Genomic DNA, 17,095 nt, shown 5'->3' with positions numbered 1-17,095 from the left:
TTTTGCTTTGTTTAAAACTGATATATGAATGAGTAGTATTAGCTCAAACCCGTTTTGCAGCACAGGATTATGTTACTAGTCTGTTATTAATGGGTTTTTAAGTTTATATTCACCCAGTGTTTATATTCACTCCTCAGCTAGGAAAATTCTCATTAGCAAACTTCAAGTGAAAAGAGAAATAAGTATTCTTGTCTCTGCCAGCTCTCTATCTATGTGCACAAAATCACAACACCTTAGTTACATCAAATAGTTAGCAAAAATAATGCACATTATTCACCCGTGTCGATGCCGAGTTTCCTCATGGATAACCTTGAGCATTGATCAGATCAGTTGCTGATATTTTGCCCGACTGATCGACATCAAGATCCTCGAACTCCTCCATCACGACCGCTATGTCTTCTTGGCTGATCTTCCCCAACTCTTTGAGCTTATATATGATGAACTCAGCTGCTCTGAAGAGAAAATGAAGAACAACAGAAACCATAAATATCCAAAGAATTAAAATCCGATGCAAGTTATAGAGCACTTGATTGGGAATTTGCTTACCCGAGAGCGCCATCCTCATCGAGGTCAGCTGCTGCAAGATCTACAAATGTCATCCTCCGGGTGAGTACCCACTTCGCAAGCAACTTCTGTCGTTGCTCTGTTCTTAGTTCCGCGAGGTAGAGAAAAAATTGAGCCACAAATATAGTACTAGTCAGTATCCAGAACACGGCAAAGATTCGACCGCCTTCAGTTGAGAAGCTTTTGTCTCCGTAACCCAGAGTTGTAATCGTCGAACAAACACAATAGAAAGAATCCACAAGACTTAATCCTTCAATCTTCAACAAGAACAGAGTCCCAATAGTTATGAGAACCAGGAGAGACAAGGTAGTCATTATGAACTTGTACTTTGACCTGTTAATCTCAATCTCTCTAAGCATATGCGCCTCACCGACCTTGTTACTGTGGTTCACTGCTTTGACAAGCAAAATCTCTTGCTTTTCGACAATGTAATCAGCAGCTTGACTGATAAAGAGGGCGACAATTGCCATGCCGGTGAAGACAAACACACAAGCTAAAAGTTTTGCGGCGACACTATCGGGAACGAGATCACCATAGCCGACTGTGGTCATTGTGACGACGCAGAAATATAATGCATCAAGGACTCCATTTGTTTTGTCTCCCTTGATTTGATTCCTCACAATGTAGAAACAAGTGACGCCGGCTCCTAGATAGAGAACTAAGAAAAGCGCTACTTGCTTAAAGCTCGGTCGGAGTTTACTTAATATGAAGTTGGAGCCGGGAAACAAGTTGTTATCCTTGTGAGGCTCTACACCAAGGTCTAATGAAGGGATGGTTCGACAACGGCGAAACCTTCTTTTTTTGCTATCAGAGTGATTTTGTGCATGATATGAAGGATCTAATAGCCCTGACAGCAACGACCGCGTTGCAGAATTATCACCCATGCTTTATAATTATACACTCAGATTTGAATGGAAAAAAAAACTTGTCCCAAACAACCTGCATTTTCATAAAATTTCAATTGAGTCAAGAGTATTTGATTGTCATCAAACACACAATCAAGTTATTACATGATAAGAATACATCAAGGAATTTGCCATCATTTGATAATTAACAGAAATTAAGCACTCCCAAACCTTTGGATATTCATGACAATAAACACATGCATGCATGTTTCTAAACCAACTTGTTTTTCATTGTCCAAACACAGACACCAACAAGTGCTTAAAATTAAATTCACAAGTTGTGACATAGATCTCATGCAAGAATGCAAATGTTTCAGAAATGAAAACAAGACGATATAGGAAGAACAAAACCAAAAGATGAAAACCATTCCTGTGCTCAAATTAGAAAGGAAAAAAGTACTAGGGAGTAGAGATTAAGAATTCAAGATAAAAAAAATTAGAATCTTCAGAAGAAATCTTAAGTATTTATGTACTCAAATTCAAGTTTGAGTCTCTCTGTTTTAGTAAATTTGTGGTTTATCCACCTTATTTAAAAAAAAAAAAAAATCAATTTTGAGTGTGGATCATAATTAACACCAAAAGTATCCACATAATAAGAAAAATCATGTTGCCTAATTACATTCACTTGAAAGAACAAAACACACACACAATTTTTTCCTCACCAAATTAAAAAAAAAAGCATAAAAATAAAAAGGGACAAGATCACCATGAACACAAAAATAGAAAACATTAATTAATTAAAAATAAATAAATAAACAAACAAGAGAACTCCAGATGAAGAAGATCTCAGAATGTACAACATCATTCATTATGAGAAAAATTAAAGGGAAAAAAAAAAGAGAAGAAAAGGATTGAAGAACAAACAAACCCATTACTGAAAATGGAAAGTTGAAGAAAAATCTCACCTTGGGTTAGAATTGATGCTCTCTCTTGGAAGAACGATGGCGTTTGGTTTGGTTTTCCAGCCTTCTGACTTTGGAGGACAACTCTTCAGGATGACACCTCGCCCTGTTTTCTTATGTTTATTTACCTTAAAACCCCTGCCACTTCTCAACTTCTCCAATCAACCCCTTCATAAGTTCATATATATTAATAGGAAAAAAATCATCTAGATAAGTCCCTAGATTTTCAAATCTAAGGACATTTTAAATCTAAGTCGTTGGATCATCATCCAATGATTGATTGTCTATATAGACATTGTACATCTTTTTACTGTGTTATAATCACTGTATAACACTGTAGAACGCGGTTTGTACTGTTCACAATGATAAGAACTGTCAGATTACCATCCGATGGCTATTATGGACATCTCTAGATTTGAAATCTAAGGACGTCCCTAGATGATGGATCCTCATATTAATATATATATATATATATATATATATATATATATATATATATATATATATATATATATATATATATATAATCTGTGGACACTTATAGAACCTCCACATATAAATAGTATATAAATCATCGATGGACATTGGTAGAATGGTCACATATAAACAGTATCAACAACAACACAAGTGGATTGTATTTGGCTTTAACAATATATAGTTTTACTATAATGAAAATCATTAAATTTAAATCTAACGATCATAATAATTATAAATGACGTGCTCTTATGAATATATATATTAACAATATAGACACTCAATATAATTTATACTATTTATTTCGGGGATTTGAACTTCGGATCTAACGTGAGTCTTCTGTATCTTAATATTGTGCTATACCAATTCTACCGTCCTTTCATTACTTTAATGATTAATTTTTAACTCATTAATTATATTTTTTTAATTTTAAAATAAATCCGAGTGGTTTTTCTGTTTAATGTATTCTCTTTTTGTAATATATCTGAATTGCTACTGTTAATGATTAAGTTTAATTTGTATATTTGTAGATGTTTTTTAGTTTAATATAATTGTAATTTATCTATTTTATGAAAAATAAAATAAAATTTTAAAAATGGGAAACAATAAAGGAGAATTAATGCCTAAATTAGACGGTCTGTTCTGCAAGTTGTGTTGGTCATTTATTAGAATTGAAATATAAACTTTATTTTTATGTGAGTATTTTATCTCGTGATGTGTGTCACAAATAAAATAAGGATTTTAAATTTGTATCATTAAATAAAAATATTTTATAGTTTCAGATGATAATTTTATCTTGTTGCTCATCAGCGTGTTGTGTGACACCACATGCATATTGATGGTCAATTGATGAAAAATTTTATTTACAAAAATGATGAAATAAAACATTAAATTTATGGGTCAAATTAAAAATATCTGCCTTGAAAAAAATCTCTCAATATTTGATTGAATATAAACTAATAAAATTACTTATATATATATATTCGCAAACAAGGCAAAGTTATTTTTCAAGTTTTATTTTTAAATTATTTATAAAAACTTATATAGAAAAAATGAAATAATTTTTTTATGACAAATACCACAAAGACTGCACATGCTCCCTCGCTCTGTGGTATAAAATTTAAGTTGCAAGCATGCACTTGCAAACGGAATCATTACCATCACTGTATCTAACAAGACTTGAACTCTGTTTTTTAAAATTTTAGTATTAATATCTTTTATAGCGAGACCAATATTATTAGACTATAAATTTTTACATTTTTTATGTATATTTTTACAAAAGATATCTTCTCTATATAAAGACTTTTATTATATGTCCCACAATAAAAAAAAAAAACTCTATACACCACTTATAGGAATAACAGATCTTACCATCAAATCTTCATAGATTTAAAAATAACCCACAAAAAAACTAGATAATATTATGCATAGAGTGGCATGCCATAAAAAGTAAAGCACCTCAAGTGAAACTAGCAAGACTTAATTAACACATTAATCTCAGCCAAACTTTAAACAAATGTTTTCTTTATAAATTAATCCCAAGAAAAAAAGGAAGTTATTTACTTACATATAGGTCAAGTGTAAAACTAGTCACTCGCTTTCCCATTGTTTGTAGACTCACTCACTTGTAACTTAATAATGGAATTATATGCACAAATTAAAGTTTATAGTTATTAGTAGTTTACAAGCTTATTAATTATGTCATTGTCCTTATGTATAGGGTTGGTGTTGAATATTTATTTTTCCTAGTTAATCAATGTTTATGGAGTCAACTAACTCTTTATTTATTTGCATCGAATCTCTTATGAAGAGTGTTTGGGTTTTTTTCAAAAAAAAAAAAAAATTGAATTAACTTATGTACGGTGAGCCCACTGTATAGTAAAGTAATAATTCAACATTTATGTATCTAGCATGTGGTTTGTCCATATTTTGATTAAAAAAAATATTTACATGGTTAAACAAATTTGAAGTCATATTATAATAAAGTTCAAATAATTATATAATTTTTTAAAAAAATTTATTGATTGATATTTGATAATCATAGTAATTTAATTTTTGAAAAGAAACATTTCTACCCTCATTTATTCCCCCCAACCAAAAGCAGCCATAATAATTAATTCTTCATTAATTTTATTTTGTATCTCATGGCACATCACTTTGAAAATCATACAAATATAACAATCTCTTTTTTGAATATATATAAACAAATAAATTTAATGATACTTTGACCTGCAAGTTGTTGGAATTCATAGATTTTCTGCATGAAAATCAAGTACCTTAAGAATTCGGCTATTGTTGCAGTAGGAGTTTTTTTTTTTTTTATTTGTTGAAAAAGATGGATACCATAATTAATTAACATGAAAAATGAGATACATAGCTGACTAAGCAAATTAAGACTTCTTCAAAGTTTCACTCTAGCTAGCTAATTCTTCATTCCTTCTGTTTCTTCTTCTCCTACTTCTTCATAATTCTTTAATTAGCAAACCATTACAAGTTGCAAGGCTTCTCTTCATCCTCTCCCTCATAAACTTCTCAAACCTTCTACTCAGCTCATCTGTGTCCATATATACATCAGTTCCAACTCAACAACATCATCCATGTAATATATATATATATATATGTATGTGTGTCTTCATCTTCATCATTAACAATCAACTCCAAAGGCTCAACTCAGTATACTAGCCACTGATCTTCTTGATCATTTCTGCATGGTCTTCTTGAGATAAAACTGTTTGCAAGAAAACCAACCAAAACTTGATCCTCTGACATGCAAGGAGCACAAGGCTAATGTTAGAGAAGAGCAACATGGACTTTTTACTCATAATTAATTAATTAACCACTTGTTTAACAACTTGTACTTGTAATTCAATTAAAGTTTTTCTGTCTTCATGTACCAAAAATAACATCAACCTTGCTCTATATATATATTAGTCTTTTTCTCTTTATAATAACAGTTTAGTGATTCAATATATACGAGTATAAGTAGACTATAGTCAACAAAACCAAAATTTATTTCATTTTAAACATTAACCATAACCACACACACACACACACACACACATAATATATATATATATCATGAACATCATCACCACTCTCACTCTCTTATAAGAAATACATGCATAGACATATAATTAAGACTTACATAGATATCTCATATGCATGTTAATGGGGGAGTAGTAGTAATTATGTATCTAGAGTTGGCTAGGCCACAAGAAGGTCCCCATAGCATAGTTTCTCTTCTCCTCCATAGAACCATAAAAGGACAAACCATACTCCTTCAACAACAAGTCCACCTTCCACTCCTCCATCTTCATGTAATCCTCCTTCTTGTACCTTGGATAGTGCAATGGCATCTGAAACCCTGATGAGCATTTCTCTCCTCCATCTTTAGTACTCATTTTCACACTCTCTATCTTCACTTCTCCTGTACTGCTGTCATCTGTTTGGCCTACTATTTGAGTCACTACTGCTCTTATGAACCAGTTCAGACCCATTGCCATTTTTTTTTTTTCTAGTTTAACATTAGAGCTTCAAGTTGGTATTTATAGTGAAGAGTTTGCATTGCTTTATGATTTCTTTGTTTTTAATGGCAATAAGTGATTGGATGAATGATGCATGAGTTTGCAAGTAATTGTGGTTTTGATTGAAAGAAAAAGAATAGATTAGTTGTATGTCACTTTAATTGTTTTAAATGCAAAACTTATCATGGTCAAGCTTTGTGGTTCATTTCATGGCTTGCGTACAAGACATGGTGGTGGCTCTAATTAAGAAGGTAATGGTGATGTACAACTGGGATTCAATCATTGATCTTATTATATATTATTTTCTATTTACTTATTTTCTTTACTTTATTAATTTATTGTTCCAGATTAGTCTAGTGATCATTTTGGTAACGAAGTACATTAAATTTTTGTTGGAAAAAAAAATCATGGTTGTTGGGTGTATTTTGCACATTTGATAATCTATTATTCATAAAAACAAAAATAAAATAAATAGAGTATTAATTTCTTTCTCAAATGTGTCAAAAGTATCATATCAGTTGCTTTCTTGTTTGATGTAATGTATTGTACTAATTTGATCTTATCTTACCTTTTTTTTTCTCTCCAAATGAATAATAAATTTTAAGTGATTTATATTACTACAGAAATGAAAAACTTTAATTTATATTCAGATGATTAAATTAACTGTACAGTCGGTAAATATTGAATTGTTAAAAGTTGCATACATTTGATAAACCGTTTTAGAAAACAAAAAGTATCATTTCTCTTGCTTTTATTGTTTTCAATCGATTGTGTGGCTTTTTTTTTAATATTAACTTCAGCTTTTTTATTTTTCTTAAAACTACACCCATGATGAAAATATATGTACATGCACCCCCATCTAGCCATATAAACAAAAACTCAAAAAATCGGCTCAAATGCATATTCATTTATTTATTTTATTATTTTTAATAAAAATAAATAAATCACAACTTTATTAAAAAATGAAACGGAAACAGAAAATATAGAGCAAAATAACAATTGAAAATAAAAGAAACAACAACCACCAGGTTAGAGAACTATCACTAGAAGCAATAAACTTCTAACAACAAAATAAACTAAGAAACCAAAAGAAACATTAACACAAAAGAACAAAAAACACAGTTGAGAAGACAAAGTACAACATGATGAGACAAAGGTCTTCATCTGTTGCCAGAGAACAGGAGGTGAATTACTCCTGAGGCGGTGATTCCGAGGTGTTGTTATGCTCAGTCGGACATGTACCTAGAAAAACAAGAGCGCGCTTGAGTTTTTGAATAGAGTCTGAGGGAAAAGTGTTGAAACTGTGGGTCCTTAATTGTAGAAAACCATGCGAGAACCATATAAATAATTTTAGCATATTTAATTTCATCGCATGGAGCCCTACAATGTTTAATAAAATCAATATTAAACATTCTATTAGTCGTTATCAATGCCTTAGTTTTAATAAATAATTATATTAATAATATCTATTTCAATTAATATTAGTTAAACCAAAACACGCTAATTAGATAAAAACAATTCCAAAAACTTCCTTTATTTGTTTATTCATTTATTTTGGAGAAGGATGAGGAATATAGGCTAACACATATGAGATCCATTGGATCCAGCCCATTGGGTCAAAACTCAAAAGAGCTTCTTCTAAATTGTTTTGCCAAGCCCAATAAAAGTTTTTTTTTTTTTTAAATATCACCTTGTAAAAGTCTGAAATTTACTCATAGGTGTTTTCTTCTTTCTCATGTATACTTTTGAATTTAGAGATTTTTACGTGTGTTTATAACTTTATATATATATATATATATATATATATGCGCATGCTCTCTTCCGGTTCTAGTAGTTAACAATAAATTATTATATAAAAAAAATAATTTATGAAAAAAATTAAGATAATTTCAATATCATTATTTTTTTAATAATATATTTGAGACTATAAATATATTTTTATTAATAATTTTAACTCGAATTATTAAAAGGGATAAATACATGTGTGGGTTATCTAGTTGCTTATAAAGTATTAAAGATCAAATATCTAAACATGTAGTTATATCTTTTTCTTTTGAATTTTTTTTTTATTTGTTTAGACTACCAAGATAGGCAAGAATATCTAATTTTTAAATTTTTATAATAAATGATCATCTTTATACAATTAAATAATATTATTTCAAAACATGACTTATAAAGAGATAAAATCGAATGATGTTGACATTCAAATTCTAAAAGATATAGAGAATTCAAAATGGTAAAACTTAATTTTGGAAATTGTTTAAACTCATTAAAACCAGTTTAACAAATTCAATGTTACCAATAAATACTTAATTTACATTATTTACTGACTTAATAAGAATATAATTAACCATTAATGCTTTACATCTTAAGCACAAAATTAAGAATTATCCATTCAATGAACCAAATGTTAATTCAATATTTTTAAATTTTCCTACCATAAATTTCAATTTTCAGTTATTATTAATTAAATTTTTAGTTCTAATTTTATCCTAAAATTTAAATTATAAAAATATGTATTTACTGAGATAATCAGGACAAAAGGTCAACATCAAAGTGGAGAATCTGGGTGATGAAATCCTAGCCGTCAAATATGGATCCAGATGCTGGATCTCCACCGGGGACCACGTGGCGTTTAGATCAGATCTCGATGATCTGGATATAGAATTTTGACCGTCCGATCGGGAATCGGATTCAAACGGATGTAAAAGCACAAAACCCGATTGGATAACGGGTTTGGAGTCCAGGCTATAAATCCGCTTCTTTTGGCCTTTGAGGAGGGAAAAGAAAGCTCCAATTTTTTATTCCCCCCTTCTTTCTCTCTCGCTCTCGCGCTCGTTGCTGCTCTCGAGTGGCTTCGAAATCCCTTCGATTCGACTACTGCGACCTTTGATTCGTGTTGTAAGTTGATATCTATGTGTTTTTCCTTTCAATTGTATGTATTTTTGTGTATTTTTTGTGATTATCTTGTCTAATTTGATGGGTTTTAGGAGATTTAGGTTATGTTGGTGTTGCTAGGGTTTCGAAGTTTCTGCTGTAATATATGGTTTTTTTCTTTGTGTGTTTATGCATTTATGCATTTTTTTTTTATAGTGTTCTTGTGTTTGCTTTTGAGATTTATTTGTGTTTTCTTTTTGTTTTTTGTTAACTGCTTTCTTCTCGATTGAAATCACTTGTTTTGCTGTGCTTCTTAGATTGTGCATGGATTTTAGGGTTTTGGTACGCTTTTGTTCCTTTCGAAGGGCTGTGTTTTTGGCTGTTTTTTGCTTGTTGGACTTGCTGGAATAGAAGTCAATGTTTGGGTTGTACGGTAGGTTTTATTGTGGGGGTTTTGGTTTCAAAGTTTGGGATTGTGTGCTTCTGTTCAGGGTTTTAATTTTATGCTTTATAATGCTTTTCTGTGATTGGTATGACTTGTAAAAAGTTTTCTCTGCATTGATTTTGATGTGTTTCAAGGTTATTTGTTTAGCTGCTTCTAGGTTTACAGATTATGTTAATTGTTGCAAGCTTTTAATTTGGACTTGAATCTTAGAATACCTAGCGGTGGAAACTGCTGGAATGGCTGAAACCGAGATAGCATCTGAAGAGGAGACAGCGCCTATGGCCAATGGTTCTGGCCCTCCTGATGACAAAGCTAAGGTGGTCGTTACTGAGAAGAAGGATTTAGAAGACAATTGTGTGAAGGCAACAGAAAATACAGAACCAGCTGGTGATGACAAGAAGTTAGATGATGTGGTTAAGGTTGATGCCAAGGATGTGAAGATCACTGATGCTGAGGGTGAGCAGAAAGCTGACTCTGAGGATGCAAAAGGTGCAAGCACTGAGGATCCACCAGCCACCATGTCCAAGGATGCAAATCCCGTTGTGGTTGAAGGGGTGAAAGTTAGTGAGGCTAAAGATAGAAAGGCCACTGAAGATGTGTCCGTAAACGCCGAGGATGCAAAAATTACTCAGTCTGAGGATAAAAAAATCACTCCACCGCAGTCTGGGGATGCTGAAATCTCCAAGCCTGAGGATACGCAACCCACCGAGGGTGAGGATTTGAAAACCACAGAGGCTGAAGATTCAAAAATCTCAGAGTCTGAGGGCACCAAGGTCACTGAGGTTGAAGATGTGAAAATCACGAAGGCAGATGATAGCAAAGCAACTGAGTCCGAGAAAGTGAAGACCATTGAGACTGAGGACGGCCAAATTACTGAGTCAGAGAATCTGAAGACCACTGAGGAGGTTGTGGAAAGCAAAAAGGTTGTGGATGTCGAAATTATAGAGACCAAAGAAGCAAAAGCCACACAAACTGAAGTTGTGAATACTGCTGAAGCAACGGTTGTGGAAACCTCAGAAGTCAAGGAAGCAATATCTAGTAAGACAGATGGTCTGGGTATATCAGAGCAGGAGGTTGTTATTAAAACAACAGAGGGTGAGGATGTAAAAATGGCTGAAAATGAGGATGTGAAAGATGTAGTGGATGTGAAGATGACTGAGGCAGAGAATGTCAAGGATGAGGAGGATGTTAAGATGGCTGAGGCTGAGGATGTTAAAGCTGAGGTGGATGTTAAGATGGCTGAAACTGAGGGTGAGAAAGATGAGGAGGTAGGTAAAAGCAGAGTGAATGACGAGGAAGGGTCAGGAACAAAAGAAGATAAAGGGTCAGAAATGAAGGAAGAGAAACCTGTGAAGGAAAAAGAGGATGAACATTCTAATGAGAATGAGGATAAGGGGGGGAAAAGTTTGAAGAGAAAGAGATCAAGGAGCCGGAGGCCCAGCTTGGAAGGTGAAGGGAAGGAGAAGAAAGCTGGTGGGGCCAAGGCTGAGGACAGTTTCAGCACTCCTGTAGTCTCTTCTGCTGATCGTCCAGTGCGTGAGAGAAAAACTGTTGAGAGATTGGTGGAGGTCATTGAGAAAGAACCATCCAGGGAATTTCTAATTGGGAAGGTACTATATTGTATCAGTTAATTTCTTATGAGCCTTTTTGTTTTTGCTGGTGCGTTGAAGGCATAATTATTTTATTTATTTATTTATTTTTGCTTTGCTCTGCAGGGCCGTGGGACTGCTTTAAAGGATATTCCAAATGGTATGGCCTTTGGTTTTAGTGGTTCAATATGCATTAAGATTTTAAGTGTCTTTTTGGTTTTGAGTGTGTAATTATCTTTTTGCGAAGGCATCTGCTTTCAACCTTTTAGTTTATCTGCTAAACTCACATCATTATTGAGCTAATATTTTGATTTTCAACACAAGCATATTGCTTCACTTTTATTGTTAGTATAAACATAAAATAATTATGGTTGGTCCAGGCGTTTTCTATGTAAATTTGTTATTGGCATGTGATGTATTTTCGTCCTCTCTGCATTGGTTGTTGATATGTTTTTTGATACTCATGCATGTCTTTTAATTTCTACCATGGTTTTAAAATCTGCCTTTAGCTTGACGTTGTTTTGTGTGTGTGTGTGTGTTTCTTTTTTTGGTCAAAGTTGAATCAGAATCAACCTTTTACTGATTAAATACCTGATCTCAAATGATGCTATGATTTGAATGGCTGAAAAAAACTGAAAGAGTCCATTTGTTGTGCAATGCAATTGAAACCAAAATTTAAGTCCATGATTTTCAGGTGTGGAAAAATTTTAGAACCAATTAGAGTACTTTACCGCTTTTTATCAGTATTCTCATTATTTGGTGGTTGGTAGTGTATACAACTCTACACTTAAAACTCTTTTAGAACTGCTCACATAGATTTCTTGTTGCTTCAGCCATATTTATGAACCTCAATGTTGAAGATTTGCTTGCTGATTTTAAGGCCACGGAGTTGTTTGATAGTCTTTTTGTTGCAATATACTTATGTGTTTTGTAAAAATTTACTTGTAATATCGTTGTTCACTGAATCTGTAATTCTTACCAGACTTCAGCATTTTGTGATGCTCTCCTTTAAGATATTCATTCATTGAGTTGTGTTGTGTTTTGATCCATCTTGATTTCTTTAGATACTTTTATCAGGCTCCATTACTTCATCAATTTGTTTAAGCTGAACTAATTTTTAGTGCGTTCTTGCAGTGGCACACAGATTATCAAGGAAGAAACCTGCTGACCTTAAATTTCTCCATCAGACTCTTTTTGGGAGAAGGGGAAAGGTTGGTCAGAAAATATGTCTGCTAGTTTTACTTGGCTGAAGTTTACTAATACATGATTCTATATTTCCGGATAATTGATGCTTTCGCCAGAAAAAAGTTTGGTGTTAGTTTGAATAGTCAAGGACTTCATATGTTATGCTTGCAGTTGTCTTGATAGGAATAGAGTAATAATTTCTCATTCTGAAGATGCTGATGTAATTGAGGATAAAGTGGATCGCTGAAAGTTGTCGTCCTTTGCTGTTTTGATCTGTTGGACATTAGCACCTATATTTTCTTCTTGTGTGGCTCTCTGACTGGATTTGTTTCTGAAACTTGTAAGGTTTACTTTTGTTTTAGCCGATTTAGATGTGTACTTGTATTTGTATATACAAGTCAATAACATAAAGTTATTTTATCAAAGAGATGTTGTGGTTTAAATTCTATGGAAGGAGTTGCTCTGTTCTCTCTAAATGCTTCTTTAGGTTTTAAATATTTACCTCCAGTCGGAGAAAAAGCTGTTTGTTGGCCAGTGCTATGTTTAGATTTAATGAGTCTCATGTACATTATCTCAAAATGCACACAAATAGGAGATTTGCGAGTTATTTATGTGATGACCCGTTTGTTGTTTTTTGCAGTTGAGTCCTCTTTGGTCCATAAAACTTCTCTCCTTTTTTGCTTTAAAAGCCAAGCCTCTTTAATTATTTATTTATTTATTTATTTTCACATTGCAAATTTGACCCCAACCTATTGTGATTGATTAGAATGGACCCTTAGCTTTTTTGTGTTCACTGAGAATGATAAATATCAATTATAGTGCTGTGATACTGGTGGAGTTCCATATAGTCATCTTGTTTCATCTCTTTTTCTTATGTAGATATTCCTATCATTTGTTTAATATTTTTAATCTTTCATGTGTCTGTCAATTGGTTGCTGAAGTCATTATCTTTTGTTCTTTCTTCTGTAAATAGCTTGCCTTAGTGCAGGGGCTTTTTGATTATTATTTTCTTCTTCCAGTTTTCTTTTCAAGTGTCATTGATACTGATCTTTTGTGACACTTGAATTGTGTGTACTATGTTGGGAGTGCCTTATGATTGATTGTTTATTCATTTGGCTTTGCAGGCTGTCAATTTTAAGAGCCATCTCCTCCAATTTTCTGGATTTGTGTGGCATGAGAATGAGGTAAGTCATGCAATGGTTTTGCATAGTTAAATTTAATGATCATCTTGGATAAGTTGCATCCTGATATATTTTATTCTGCATGTATGATTGCCCTGATATGAAGATATATTTTCACTTTCAGGAAAAGCAAAGAGCCAAGATAAAGGAGAAGCTTGACAAATGTGTAAAGGATACATTATTGGATCTATGTGATTTATTTGATATTCCTATTTCGAAAGCTACCATTCGGAAGGTTTGTAGGTCTTACTAGATTCATAATAGAATCCGTAATGGATGGGAACTGCATGAGGCTTCCTGGAGCATATTTTATAATGGCTGTCCTCATTGCTGTGATGGTATTCTTGCAGGAAGACCTTGTGGTGAAGCTGTTAGATTTCATGGCAGCTCCTCATGCTACAACTAATGCCTTATCTTTGGACGAGCAGGTTTGTTCACATAGTGAATATCTTATATTGATACAATTTTCGTTAGAATGGTTTAACTTGAGCTCCTTTGGGCAGATTTATCAGTAAAATGTGAGGCCATAGATTGTGTTTCTAAATTTGTTGTCATGTTCTTCTATTGTAGCAATCAAGATCTGGCAAGCGCAAGAGAACTTCTAAAGGAAGTGCATCAAAGAGTACAGAAGTTACACCTACAGATCACTCTAGAAAGGTATAGGATCTATATTATTTCAATTGTTTTTTTTTCATCCATCAGAATAATGGCTGCTGTCCTCAAACCTTATCTTCCCAATGATTCTACATCCTTTCTTGGTGGGGGAGTTCTCCAGTCATCTAGTCATCTTGGTTTTAAAGCATATATATATATATATTTGTGTCAAAACTGCCTTAGTGTCTATGATGCATTCTGAAGAGTTTTGTATTAGTAGGTTGCATGAACATGTTCGTTCTTTTTTATTATTATTACTCATTTAATTATGAGCAATTATTTTGAATGGTAGGTTGGAGATGTTTTTGCTTGACATTTAATTTATCTATCCTAGGATAGATGTATGTATGAAGCTCCATCAGGCTGTGTTATATATCTGTTCATTATGAGTAGTTGCCATAAGTTGAACTGTTCTTTTCCATGTTCAATGTTATTCTTTTCTAAAAGTTATTGTTGGATTATTGTTGCTAAAAATATTCATGTGTCTACTTCCTTGCAGAAACGATCTAAGAGCGGGAGTGCAACAAAATTTAGAGGAAAGGCTACGGAAGAAACAGAAGATGAAGATGAGGATAATGAAGGTGAAGATAGTGAGAATGGTTTCCCTGATGAGGAAGAAGAACATAATCATTCCGAGAATGAGGGAAAAGAAATTGAATCTGAAGGAGATGAAGAAGAAGGCAACGATCATGATGATGATGGTGATAATGACTCAGGTAAAGACATGGCGAGCATGAAGAAGTGTTCAAACAAAGGAGGCTCTGCTGCATCAGAAAAGTCTAAGACGCAGACACCCTCCAACAAGATCTCACTTCCAACATCCCCAAAGACCACTACCAAAACACCCCCATCTAAAAGGTCCAAGTCTGAAGAGAACAAAGGTGCTGGTGCTAAGGTCTTTGCTAGAAAGAAGAAAAATGCTGACACACCTAAGAAGCCAACTCCAAAATCAGCTCCAAAGGAAAAATCTTCAGGTACACATGATTTACTAATACTATTTAATCTCAACCAAATGATCACAAGTAATTTCTTGGATGTATCTACTGTTATTTGTAGTAATTTTCTAAAGTTTCTGAAAGTTACAATTTCCTAATTGATGTAATCAAAATTTTGATCTGAAACTTGTGGTGTCTCTTCATAGGTAAAAAGGCAGCTAAAACAAAGCAGCAACCAGAAGAGGTGAAAGAAATAGGCCCCAGCGAGAAGGAAATAAGAGAAAGCATATGTGAAATTTTGAAAGAAGTTGATTTCAACACGGTATGTTTAACCAGTACTCATCTGTGATCCACAATGCTTGTTTTATGTGATAAAATATGCCATACAATTATTTTTGACTGTGTTTCAAATTCTCATTGTCGTCACCTTGATAACAATACTAAAAATCAATGTCATGGGTCATCTGCAGGGTTCTTGTGTTTAAATGCTATTGATGGTATATTCATGCATTAGTATCTCAATCTAGATAGTGCTCATAATTATTTATGGCTCTTAATTCAGGCAGTTGAGGAACTTTTAAGAAAAATAAAAGAGAAGTGTTTATGCACACAACTGTCTGTGTTTGTGCAGCTATAAAAGAGAAGAAATTGAGGCCTTGACATCTCAACTGTTTTGTTTTACATTTATTATGAATTTATGATATGTTTCTGAACTCTCACCAGTTCCGCCTTGTCACATTTTGCAGGCAACATTCACCGACATTCTTAAGCAACTTGGTATGTCTTAACAAACCTAGGACTGCAGCTGTAAGTATCTTATTAGTTTCAGATGTAATTTTCTCATGTTGTGGGTTTCTTCAGGTGCCCATTACAACACGGATTTGACCTCAATGAAGAAATCAATCAAATTAATGATTCAAGAAGAGTTGTCCAAGTTAGCGGACGAGGCTGAAGAAGATGACGATGAGGATGATGAAGATGACGATGATGAGGATGAAACTCCGGAGCCCAAGCCGAAGCGCAAAGCCGTGAAGGCTTAATCGCGTGTTTATTATGTTTATGTTACCTCTCTTTCAGGTGTTTTAGAATTAAGTTATGCTCAGGTCTATATTACCTGGGAACAGGCACTCTTTTCTTTCCATCATTGTATCTATAACATAGAGTTTTAGGCCACCGTGTACACAATTCTTCTGATCCATAGATATAATTTAGGACTCTCTCTCTCTCTCTCTGTGCTTATGGTCTTGCAAACTCTGTTTGCCATAAAAATGCAAAGGCTATATCTTTGTTCTCAGCACGTTGGTTTTAGTTTTTTGGGCTTTCAATTCAACAAACTTAAATGTTATTAATATTTGTTGGTCCCTTGAGTTTTTTTATTCTGCTATGCATTGAGCTTAAGTCTTATTTTTGTTATATATATATATATATATATTGTAATTTGTGTGAATAAAATTTGTTTTTTTACTTATTTTTTTAACTGTAATCTCATGCTTTTGAAAATATTTTAATATTTGTTAATGATTATTTTATTTATGTAAATTTTCATTGTCTAGTTCTAGATTTATACAAGGAAAGAATATGATAAAATTTATATCACAAATAAAAAAAATCAACCGAGAACAAATTAATGGTAGACCAAGACTTCATTTCAGATTTCGAAGTGGCATGAAAACGAGTCTTGAAGATTTTTATTATTATTACTTCAATGATACGTAATATATAAACTTTTTTTTTTTCTTTATAAGTTTTAATATTATGATTTAAAAAAAAACAAAAATGAATAAATAAACAGAGTTAGACAGCACAGGCTGCCACTCCGCACGCCACCAAGGCCTTCACCGACCACCTTGGACCCTCACC

At 33.0% G+C, this 17,095-nt stretch overlaps 3 protein-coding genes across 3 annotated transcripts; 1 reads left to right on the top strand and 2 right to left on the bottom strand.

Moving 5' to 3' along the window:
• Positions 1 to 122: 122 nt before the first annotated feature.
• On the bottom strand, positions 123 to 2,480 carry LOC120276794 (two pore potassium channel a-like). Its single transcript, XM_039283497.1, has 3 exons — positions 2,375 to 2,480; positions 547 to 1,503; positions 123 to 452 (listed from the first exon to the last, which is right to left on the bottom strand). The coding sequence occupies exons 2-3, from the start codon at positions 1,446 to 1,448 to the stop codon at positions 299 to 301; spliced, it is 1,056 nt and encodes a 351-aa protein (XP_039139431.1). The 5' UTR covers positions 1,449 to 1,503; positions 2,375 to 2,480; the 3' UTR covers positions 123 to 298.
• A 3,431-nt stretch (positions 2,481 to 5,911) lies between these two features.
• LOC120276980 lies at positions 5,912 to 6,373 on the bottom strand. Its single transcript, XM_039283719.1, has one exon. The coding sequence runs from the start codon at positions 6,346 to 6,348 to the stop codon at positions 6,040 to 6,042; it is 309 nt and encodes a 102-aa protein (XP_039139653.1). The 5' UTR covers positions 6,349 to 6,373; the 3' UTR covers positions 5,912 to 6,039.
• A 2,769-nt stretch (positions 6,374 to 9,142) lies between these two features.
• On the top strand, positions 9,143 to 16,586 carry LOC120277060 (glutamic acid-rich protein-like). Its single transcript, XM_039283808.1, has 12 exons — positions 9,143 to 9,270; positions 9,902 to 11,301; positions 11,407 to 11,440; positions 12,415 to 12,491; positions 13,590 to 13,649; positions 13,771 to 13,881; positions 13,997 to 14,074; positions 14,217 to 14,303; positions 14,800 to 15,274; positions 15,442 to 15,557; positions 15,982 to 16,012; positions 16,097 to 16,586. Exons 2-12 carry the CDS (start codon positions 9,928 to 9,930, stop codon positions 16,273 to 16,275), a joined length of 2,622 nt encoding a protein of 873 aa, XP_039139742.1. The 5' UTR covers positions 9,143 to 9,270; positions 9,902 to 9,927; the 3' UTR covers positions 16,276 to 16,586.
• The last annotated feature ends 509 nt before the right edge of the window (positions 16,587 to 17,095 follow it).

The sequence above is a fragment of the Dioscorea cayenensis genome, chromosome 15, assembly GCF_009730915.1.
Source record: "Dioscorea cayenensis subsp. rotundata cultivar TDr96_F1 chromosome 15, TDr96_F1_v2_PseudoChromosome.rev07_lg8_w22 25.fasta, whole genome shotgun sequence".
Taxonomy (NCBI): Eukaryota; Viridiplantae; Streptophyta; class Magnoliopsida; order Dioscoreales; family Dioscoreaceae; genus Dioscorea; species Dioscorea cayenensis.
This window is presented reverse-complemented; position numbering and strand designations above follow the sequence as displayed.